Genomic DNA, 11,616 nt, shown 5'->3' on the forward strand with positions numbered 1-11,616 from the left:
AATCAAGGAATATGGAGATCTGTGGGAGGAGGTCTTAAAGCCGACATAGTAGAGGCGGAGGGGGGTAGAGCACCGGAAATCACCAGACCCATAATCGCAAAAGGGATGTATAGCCCCAGCCTGGGTGCTGGCTTGATTGGTGTTGGAACAGGCGAACCCTCGGAGTGAAGGAGGGAACGCCACGAACCAGATTCTGGATTGCTGAAAGAGGGCACCGGGTTTGCAGTAGGCATAGAGAAAGGAATTGGAGGTGGAATCTCAGCAGATACCCCAGCCAAGGGAAGACAAACCCTAGACAAAAACGAGCTCAGACAACAAGTAGAAGCGGTCAAGAGTGACCCAAAAGCTCAAGATAGGGAGGAGGACTCTGAGCAAGAAAAGACCGGGGGGAAAAGGAAAAAACAGAAACCCCTCAAGAAGAAAAAATTTGAAGTAAACTTAGTCCTGGGCATGGATGTACAGGTAGAGGATGCTTTAGAGGTGGCTGAATGCACTCTGGTAGGGAGGGCTAGAGGTAAGAGCTACTCAGGTAAATTCATAAAACATTGGGCGGAGCAACGGTGGAAGACGGACCTAGTTAAAAGTTTCAAGGTAGCAGTTCTAGTAAAAGGGTGGTTTATGGTGAGATTTGAAAGCAAGGAAGCGGCGGACTGGGTAGCGGGGAGGAATTGGGCTTTTAGGAATCACCCAGTGCTTTTCAAACGGTGGACTCCTCTATTTGATGTGAAAAGGGAGAAGGTAGATGAGTTTCTTGTTTGGGTTCAGGCACCTGGTCTACCCCCGTTCCTCTGGGTAGAATCGGTCTTTAGATCGATAGGAAACTTTCTTGGCACATTCCTGGAGGCAGACATGTCCTTTCTACATACACACAACAGAGCCATGGCCCGGATCCTGGTCAGCTTAAACCCAAAAGAAGGTCTTGCGGAAACCATCAATCTTCAGTACAAAGATTATGTATTTGAACAACCGCTGGACTATGAACATCTACCTTTTAGATGTCATAGATGCCATGAATATGAGCATCTGGCAAGATACTGTCCGCTGGGCAATCGCAGAAGAAGGACTCAGAAGAAAGCCGAGCAGGAGGAGAAGATAGCGGAGCTAGAAAAGGATCCTGGAACAGAAGAGCTATCTGAGGAGGACTCTATGGAGGTGGACAATAACTAGGAAGGGGAACAAGAGGAACAGGCTGGAGAAGACTCGCCAGGTATAGGAGAAGCAAATGAGGACCAACACGGACTAGGGAACCTATCAAAGGAGCCCATCGATGAAACAGCAGTCACCCCGGTCGAAGACTCAAAGGGTATGCAACTAGACTCAAGTAATCCATCTTTATCTTCAGAAATTAAAGATGCTTGCTTGATATCTGGCTCACAAATAAATAATTGTTTCAATGATGAACATTTAAATGTTGAAAATATCGTTGCTGCTATTCCTTCATTAGACCTGAACTATGACGATGCTCCTTTTGAAAAAAAGGAACCTGTTCCTTACTCCTCGGCTTGTCATTATAATCTAAGATCCCTTGACAAAAAGCATGTAAATCTAGAACCGGTCGGTGGTTCAAGCCCATCCTCGTCTCAGGCCTTCAAAAGGAAGGCTAGAGGCAGGAAATCAAACCTTTCCAAAGCACAGGTAAAAGCAAAGTATGATGTGGCTGACGGAAAGCAAATGTCTATCCCTGGGGCGCTTAGAGCAGCGAATCCCCAAGAGAATGTTATCAAATGTTCTTTTTATCCTGGAACTGCAGGGGTTTAGCCAGTAAACCCAAAAAGCTGGCCCTTAAGGAGATATTTATGCGTTATAATCCGGATGTTCTTCTACTACAAGAGACCCTTGGAAAAGGTCTAGATGTGGAGACGACTCTTAGAACTACTCTCCCAGGCTGTCACTTCTAAGCAGTAGATTCTGTTGGAAATTCGGGCGGAATGGCCATGGGCTTCAAGGAAGGAAGAATGCAGCTAATTAACCATTGGGGAATGGCTCATGTGCTAGGGATGGAGTTTCAATCTCTAGAGTTCGGTTATCCCCTGTTGATCTTAAATATCTATGGGCCTTTCCAGGGAAGGGTAAACTTCTGGATCAATCTTCTGTCAAAATCTTTGCTGAAAAAACAAAATCTGATTATATGAGGTCATTTAAATTTCTTGCTGGGGAATGCTGAAGCCTGGGGTCCTTCAGCCAGAGAAGACCGGCTCTCTGATTTTTTCTTGAACACCCTCTGCTCCCATAACCTGATTGATGTAAAATTAATCAAATTAAAGCCTACCTGGAGGAATAGAAGAGCAGGGGTTGAAACAATAGCAAAGAGACTGGACCGGTTCCTGTTATGTGAAGATTTGGCATCTAGAATTCCAATGTTCAAACAATGGGTGGGTGAGGGAGGAAACTCGGAGCATTTCCTAGTTCTTCTAGAGCTCTCCAAACCTCCCCATAAAGCAACGACTCCCTTTAAATTCAATGCATCTTGGTTGCAAGAGGAATCCTTCAATAGACTCTTCTGGGAAACATGGAGGCACCCGGATAGAAACTCAATGGAAAACAAAGGATTCATTTTCATGGAAAACTTAAAAAGACTTTAAAAAGCTACCATGGATTGGGAAAAATCAAGGAAGCAAAAGCAGAATGAGGAAATCACCAAAATTGATGCAGAACTGCGAAAGCTGGAAGACCCTGAGGCGGATGGATATGCAACTCAGGAATCTAAAGAAAGAATTCTGATACTTGAAAAGCACAGGAACCAAATATTGCTGGCCAAAGAGGAGGGATGGAGGTTGAAGAGCAGGGAGATTTGGCTTAAAACTGAGGACGAAAATACGTAATTTTTCCATAACTATGCAAAAGGGAGGAAAAATGCAAACACGATATGGAAGCTAAAGGATGATGAGGGCAGAGAGGCCAACTCTTTTGAGTCTCTATCCAATATGGGAAGGAATCACTTTCAGAACCTGTTTACTGACCAAGGAGGGATAACATTAGCAGAAGTGATCAGAACTGCCCAATGCTTTCCCCGGTATGTAGAGGAGGAGGAAGCAGAGGATTTAATCAGAGAAGTTTCCAAGGAGGAGGTGGAAAGCATTATAAAATCAATGGCAAAAGATAAGAGCCCAGGCCCGGACGGGTGGACCATAGAACTCTTCCAACATTTTTTTGAACAGATCGGAGCAGAATTAACTGAGGTGGTGGAAGATTCGAGGAGGAAAGGAGAGATTTACTCCCTTTTCAACTCAACATTCATAGCCCTTATTCCTAAAAAGGAGGACCCGAAATCCTTTGAAGATTTTAGGCCTATCTCATTGTGTAACTATATATACAAAATTATTGTAAAAGTGATAGCTGTCCAGTTAAAACCGATTCTGTCAAAATGCATATCAAACGAATAGTTTGGATTCTTAGACGGTCGACAAATCCATGAAGCCATAGGAGTGGTGCAGGAGACAATACATAGTGTCAGGCAAACAAACAAGAAAGGAGCTATGATTAAAATTGATTTGTCAAAAGCCTATGACAAGATCAGCTGGACATACTTGAGGATGTTGTTAACTCATCTAGGCTTTAATCTAGACTTCATCAACTGGGTAATGGGATGCATCGCTAGTGTCAGCTTTGCAGTTTGAATCAATGGGGCCACATCCTCCTTTTTCAAAGGACAAAGAGGCCTAAGACAGGGATGCCCTTTGTCACCTCTACTCTTTCTTCTAGTGGCTGAAGGGCTAAGTCAACTAATTCTGGAAGCCAGAAGAGCAGGTTTGGTAAAAGGTTTGGAAGTTGTTGTAAATATGTTCATTTCACACCTCCTTTTTGTAGATGATATATTATTATTTACAAATGGGAGTTTGAATGAAATTAAAGAACTAAAAAACATTCTTGATTTTTTCATGAAAGCCACAGGGATGCAAGTAAATCTCAGGAAATCTCAGCTAATCATGGAAGGTTTCAATAGACATGAGAAAAGCCTGATCACCTCTTTTCTGCCTTTTGATGTATACAACATGGAAAATCCCTTCAAGTATTTGGGCTTCTGGCTGAAGCCAAATGCTTACAAAAAATAGGATTGGAACTGGCTGGTGGCTAAAATCGAAGCAAAAATCACACATTGGAGTTTCAAGTGGCTTTCTAGAGCTGGTAGATTGACCTTAGTCAACTCTGTACTACAAGCCATGCCGGTTTTTTGGGCAGCCTTGACTTGGGTTCCTAAAGGGATTCTTAATAAGATAAGAAGGATTTGCAACAGATTCCTTTGGTCTGGTTCAAAGGAGGACTCAGTTCTTCCCTGGGTCGCATGGGAGAAAGTGGCAAGGCCAAAAGAATGGGGAGGATGGGGAATCAAAAATCTCTATGATTTTAGCCTATCCTTGGCTGCCAAATCTAGTTGGAAAATCATCAACTCAGAAAATCTGTGGATGAGAGTGGTTAAGCGGAAATATGTAGATCTTGTCCCTCTTGAAGAATGGATCAGAAACCCAAATAAGAAAGGAAGGAATATTTCGGTGGTATGGAAAGCTACTACAGAGGCATTTAAAATTATTGAACAAGGATTGGCATGGCAGGTTGGAAATGGAGAAAATCTGAGAATAGGGAAAGATCCATGGGTCGGTTGTAATGGACATTTCGCCCTCTCCCCAGGATTGATCAGACATCTGGAATCAAAGGGCATTCTCTTTCTGAATCAGGTTGAGAAAATCGGCCAGTCCACAATCTGGGGGCAAGCGTGGAAAACAGGTGAAGAATTAGACCTCAGACCTTACTGGTGGAACGAGTGGAAGGCTTTCATTCAGGAACTATCTAGAACAAATGTAAGACTGAAAGACAGCCCGGATCGTTTGGTATGGGCACACGCGGAATCTGGAGCTTACTCTCCAAAGTTCGGTTATAAATTTTTAATGTCAAAGAAAGGATGGGAAGAACCGGAATGGTGGGCCAAACTGTTATGGAAACTCAAATGCCCAAAAAAAGCTAGGCTATTCTTTTGGTGTACTCTAAAAAGGAAAATTCCAACATGGGACATTCTCCAGTCCAGATATAAGCTAGGCCCGGGGAGATGTCCCTTATGTAAAGATGACTCTGAGACTATAAGACATCTGTTCTTAGAATGTCCTTTTGTCAAAAGAATATGGGGAGAGGTACAAAATCTCATTCAAAAAAGTTAAGTTGGGAAGGGGATAATTCATCCGTGGTTTGTGAAAAGTGGTGGCGGTTGTATACAGAAGGGAACCTGTGGAACCTTACCCCCATCATCTGCTGGGGCGTATGGATAGCAAGAAACAGGTGTATTTTTTCAAACAAGGAAACCCTGGCTGAAATAATTGCACTACAATTCTATTCAATATCCCAGAATCAGAGGAGGCAAGGAATCCTAAACAGAGCAGAGAAGAAAAAATCAAAGCAGGGATCCCATGGGCCTACTTCGATGGGGCTTCTCAGAAAAATTCAGCAGGAGCAGGGATGATCATACACCTAAATGAAAACCAAATTTTAAAAGCTTCAGTGGGCCTAGGCACCAGATCAAACAATTTCGCTGAACTATCTGCTTTAAAGCTCCTTCTTTGCTGGCTTATTCACAGGAACATCTTCATAGTTCAGATCTTTGGGGACTCCTTAAATGTTGTAAAATGGGTTAATGGACAAAGTAGATGCCAAAATTACATGCTGAGACCTCTATTAGAAGAAATTTTGAATCTAAAGCTTTCTTTTAATGTTTTTTCACTTGGCCATATTTACAGGGATCGAAATGAAGCAGCAGACAGGCTTTCTAAAGATGGTTTACAGCAAAATATGGGCAGTTGGAAAATAGTTGAGGAAGATCATGGTCAGATCCGTGTGTCGGATCAGCCTCCCTATGTTTAGTCTCTACTTTTTGTTTCTGTTTGATGTTACATATGCAATATAAAACTGATGTAAACTGGATGCAAGTACAGTTGTCATTTGGCAAACTGTTGGGCTATTTTTCTGATTTCCATGGTATCTATTTCCATATGTGGGTTTTTTTCCTCAATGAGGAGACCCAGGAGTAGATACGCGACCTAGAACACTATCATTTTTGGTTTATATGGGCTGATTGTAGTGAGTAACTGGAACTGGGTGCTGAATATTTTGACCTAGGTGTCCAGAGTCTTTCCTTCCCATATTTTGTGCAGAAAAGGTAGCCTCTTTTCAGGAGTAGTTGTAGGACTTGCTCATACAGCAAACTGAATGAATTTTCATATACTTGTAACTTTTTATCGATTATATAAAAAGTTCGATTTTTTCTTTGGAAAAAAAATAATCAAATGATGATAAACAAAACACAGACGCGTCTCTTAGCCAAGTTATCACTATCTTTAACTGTAGTTGTTCTATTTGTGTTTAACTTTCCTTCTCCAAAGATATGAATGAGACCAAATATATAAAAAAAATTAAAAAAAATGAAAATGTATAGGAATCGCACATATACAAAAGTAGATATTGCACTAACAATGAAACAAGCAAAATATAAACTACAAATAGAGCCAGAAAACTAGTTTTGTCCAAGTTTAGCCAATTAGATACCAGTCTTCTTATCTTTTCAATAACTTATTTCAAACCAATGTTTATGACTAAGAAAAAAAAGGTTCCAACCTATACAAATATAAATTGAAGATATCACTATAAATATTTTGGACAAAGAAAATAACATAAGACCAATATTATGTGCAGATTTAATAGATAAGAACGCTTAAACAACTTACCAAATAATATGAGAAAAAAAATTATTGCACCTGCTCAAATTTATATTAAAAATTTCTAAATAATTCCAAAGCACAAGTATGGTGGTACTGAATATCACACCAACTAATTCCAATATTGTAGAAAACATTCTTCATGTTTGCATAGTGCACCAATTTTCCCCATATATGATGATTGCAAATTTTTCACATAATCAGAATGTGTTTCCAATTGGAAAATCGGCGCAATTGTTATTTCAAAAGAATAGGCACCAATGCAATATGCACTAGAAATCAAAGATGCCAATGCCAACAAGAACAGGGCAATAGTAAGAATAAAACTTATTTATACTCATAATGCTAAAAGATACAGTTAAAAAACAAAAGCACCTAGGGCAAGGACAGTAACTAGGACAATGACGGAATGAATAGCAAAGCCAAGTACATACTTAACCTATACAAATTCACAAATTTCTTTCCTAACCATTCATTCCAATTGTTGCAAAGGGACTAAGGTATTTTGGTCATAAGGCATCAAATTTTAATGTGGTATCACATTATTTGATATCAAGTTTTAAAGGAGCTATGCCAAAAATCACGTTATGGACTATCCAATATCTAGATTTGAAAAATAGGGTGCACAACTATATGAAACTTGGGATGGAACCTAGAATATAAAGGGAGTCAATAGAGTGAAAATTTAGAATACTTTTCTTTTTTTCATGAGTTTTAACGTCAAAACTAATACAAGAGTAAAACTATATTCTTCAACCAAACCATGAAATTACCAAGACATTTTTATCTTCGGACCCACTACTATAGAGTTGTAATGTATATTTTTTTAACGCTTTAAGCACATGCATATAGAAGGAGAGCATCACTTACCTGATAAAGATACACTAGACTTTGCCACTGCCTTTGAGAGCGGCCTGTTTACTTCCTCCTTTCTCTAGCAACTAGCACACAGGAGGCAATCCCTGCTATCTCAATAAGCACTTTCACCTACACTGCAGTAAGAAATATTCTATGAATGTTTTAAGCACTTGCATATTATCAACATTTTGAGCTTCAAACCTCATTTCTGCAGGGTTGTAATGTATATTATAGGAACATTCTAAGCACTGGCATACAAAAAGTAGGATGCACCACTTACCTGAAAAAGATGCTACACATTCTTCACATGTGTTCGAAATGAGCTTCTCTGCCACACTGCGAATTAAATTAACAATACACAACCATACAAATTCGAGAGAAAATATCTCACATCATGAAACTACTATAATAACCATCGTACAACCTAGAGAACAAATCATCAATGTGATGCAAATATAAAAACGATCACCAAGGACAACAATATGGACATAATAATTTTGTGACAAGCCCCCCTGAGAAGTAATCAAACATGTGTTGGAAAGGTACATAATAAATATATGGCCAATGAACCTACAAATAGATTAACTAGAACTAGTGGTTACAATTGTCACATTGCCTTTTAAAATTTCAAGATATGTATTAGATACTAACTAATGATGATATGTTATTCATGATATAATATTTTGAACACTTGACCAATGCTCCTGTGAATGGAATAAAATGAATTAGATCGCATTTTACCTCCACTTCTAGATATCTTATTGCTATGTGTCTTGCATCCTCATTGAATCTACATTTTGCTTCTTTGGAAGTGGCCTTGAAAATGGTCTCTAGTTCTGGAAATGCCGCAGCGGGTGTAAATTTAGCAGTGATTCCTACTTCCTTTCATGGTGTCATGAAAATTGATTATGGTTCCTCTTTTTCTGGTTTGTCAATTCATGAAGCCCCATCGGTTGAGGTTCCTATGGTGGTTGAAGCTTTGAGTGAGGCGAAATTATTCTCAAAGATTGGTCTAATTATCAGGTTTAACGGCCCATGGCCATAGTTAGTTGATATCCACTCTTGGATTTATGAACAATGGAAACCATTAATTTATAATGATTTGAATATATTCCCTATGGCTAGAGGATTCTTTGTTGCAATCTTTGATAAAGTCGAAGATCGGGTGTTGATCTTTTATTTTAGTATGTGGTTTTGGGGTAGTGCAAGGCTTTCTATGCAAACTTGGTATCCCTCCTTCAATCCCCTTTCGGCTTCAATATCTACTGCTTTGGTTTGGATAAGGCTTCCCAATCTCCCCTTGCATATGTGGAATCTTTCATCACTGAAAGTAATTGGTAATGTCTTAGGCAGATTTTATTGTTAAAGTTATGATACTAAACATCAATTGAAGCCCACATATGCAGACATTTGTGTGGAGATGGATTTTAACGAAGGATTTCCAGCTGAAATTAAGTTAACGGGTCCTAATATTTATGGGCGCAAAATTTGGATTATGAAAATATTTCTTTTTGTTATAAAGCATGTTATCAAACAATGCATTCCCTTAAAAATTGTCCCATTGGGAAGAATAAATCTAGGAAAAACAGTTGAAAACCAAGATGGTCAGATGACGCCAGATCATATCATTATACGACCTTTAAGGAGGATCTCCCCCTAGTTCTCAATAATGAGGCCAATCAATAGAAACATAGAAAAATTCAAAACTCACGATAGATCCTCCTAAATACCAAGGAATTTCAACAATAAATCAAGTGAAGATGGGTAGCAATGTGGAGGTTTCTGACAATCTAGAGAAGATTGGTATTCCAAATGATTCTTTGGATAATATTTTCAAAAAAAAAAACTTCTACGGTCAAACAAGTCAAGGCAAGAATTTTGCCTCTAAGAACGCAACCTCTGAGAGTGTTTCTCTAGAAAACAAGATTGAAAAAGTTCGCTCTTGGGTTGATCAAGAAGATGTGGAAGAGCCACCATTGGGTCAAATGAATGAAATTTCCAATAGAGACCATTTAAAGAATGGCGAGAAGACAAATTAACCAGAAAACTTGGGATGGATCCAAGTTGGGAAAAAGATGAAAAATAAATCTCCAAGGATAACAAGAACCCAATCAAATTTATAATGACACTAAGTTAAGAATGGGATGAAAATACATTTGGATTTTATGGGTGCTTAGGAAAAATTTCAGCTGGAATGGGAACAAATATTATGTATTGTGGAGTTTTCAATTAACGATTTGGATTGATCATATGTGCTTAATCTCAAATCATCAAAAAAAAATGGTAGCTCTTATTTTTAGAAGAATTGTAACATTTTTGGGCTAGATCCTAAATTTTTGAATATAATATTCAATGCTTGCTTCTTTCAAACAAAAACATGGATGTGAGAAAATATATCATAGAAATATTTCATTATTGGCATTGTTTTGACTAAAACGCACATCTCCATTTCTTTCAGTATTTGAATCGTGAATTTGAAAAGGGTGATTATATGTTTTCATAGTGAACCAAGTATTATAATGCATAAACTGTGATGGGACAAAACTTCTTTTCTCATTTCTATTTCAATTCCATTGTAGGTGTCTAAAATCGTATTTTCATGTGTAAATTATCATTCCTCCTAAACGTTTTACATTTCAATTTTTTGATTTTGACTTCAAATTTTTTTTTGTTTTTTTTTTTGTCTTTATTTTTTCCTACTCAAGACTTTTATAGTTTAGTCCTAGTACAATATCATATGACTTTATTGTAAAAGTTCCATGAATGCAATAAACTAGATATTTATCTTCTAACTATTTGCAGTTTATTTGTCTTTTGAATTATTAATTCGACAAATAATGATAAATTCAATATTTCATTCTCCACAATAAAACCGCAAAATACAAAAAAATGGAACTGAGAAAATATGCACACACACAATAAAAAAATTTGACACCGTTATTTTTAGAATAATGTCCCTAGAAAAGCCGCAAAGGGAAAACTAGTGTAGCAGATGAGGGTTTTATTATTATTTAGCAATTTAGGAGAAATTACAATTGGTTTCCTTTCACTATAAAACCTTCAGAAAATACTTATTTACATTGGAAAAAATTACTAGAGACTAACTATCTCCCTCTGCACCTAGATCTGGTCCTTTCCAGCCACTCGCACTCCCTTAGGCTATTCACATCTATGTCTAGAAATGCACATTGGTGGTGTTGGTAAATTTGTACTACCCCTAGGAATTGTTTTTGGTAGTCACTCTACCTTCAACTACTCTCTGAAGCTACTCACACTACCTCCAGAAGCCCATCTATGGCAATAGCACACAATCTGCATCCTTTGCAACTTGCACTGGCTTGACTGGCTAATTCACATTGGCTGAATACAACCTCGTTACAGATAATTCAGCCTCCCTTTTCCTTCCTCTCTGACACTAGAAAATGTATGGGAATCTCTTTTGAAATCTTGCTCCCAAATCTTTGTTGAAACCCTACTACTCGATGTCTCCCTAAATTCAACTACACCCTTGCTAAATCACTGCAACTAGGTAGTCAAATTTCTTGGCTCGCAACTAATGTCTTCTCTAAGCCCTTCAACCTATTCTTATAATCTCTCATTGGAGTCTCAATGGCCACAATCAACTCTCAACGGATGGCTAATATCAATTTCACTTCATCAATAGAATCCTTTAGGGTAAAATCGAACTTCCTTAATTAATCCACTTTAATTAACCAATTTTCCTAAGTTAGACTTAAGAACTTTTTACTTATTGGTTAATTAATTTAATTAAGGTGCCTCCAAGTATTTTCTAGTGAAACTTTTTTGGGTTTTGTAGATATTCTATTCCTTAGCCTCTTATACATCATAGAGACTAGAACACCTATGTTATTCTACCAAAAAATAACACCCGCTCTTAGCAAGGAAAGTGTTCTCAACTATACCCATCCCCCCTGAAGGAAACAAACTTTTCACTCCCCAAGGCTTTCGTGAGTATATCAGCTATTTGTTTGTCTGTGGGAACATGTTGTAGAGCCAAACTAATACACATTGTTTGTTTCTGACATCTGCAATACCTCCT

The 11,616-nt window shown here is 38.3% G+C and overlaps 1 protein-coding gene across 1 annotated transcript; it reads left to right on the forward strand.

The window, feature by feature from the left end:
• The first annotated feature begins 450 nt into the window (after positions 1-450).
• On the forward strand, positions 451-1,167 carry LOC149251375 (uncharacterized). The gene has a single exon (XM_089453868.1). It carries the CDS (start codon positions 451-453, stop codon positions 1,165-1,167), a length of 717 nt encoding a protein of 238 aa, XP_089309994.1.
• The last annotated feature ends 10,449 nt before the right edge of the window (positions 1,168-11,616 follow it).

This window comes from Pinus tabuliformis, chromosome 7 (genome assembly GCF_031772625.1).
Source record: "Pinus tabuliformis cultivar Carrire ecotype Pingquan chromosome 7, CPIR1, whole genome shotgun sequence".
Taxonomy (NCBI): Eukaryota; Viridiplantae; Streptophyta; class Pinopsida; order Pinales; family Pinaceae; genus Pinus; species Pinus tabuliformis.

What these genes read in the sequence shown, in the direction of transcription:
- LOC149251375 (XM_089453868.1), top strand. Translation starts at nt 451, where the DNA reads ATGGATGTACAGGTAGAGGATGCTTTAGAGGTGGCTGAATGCACTCTG.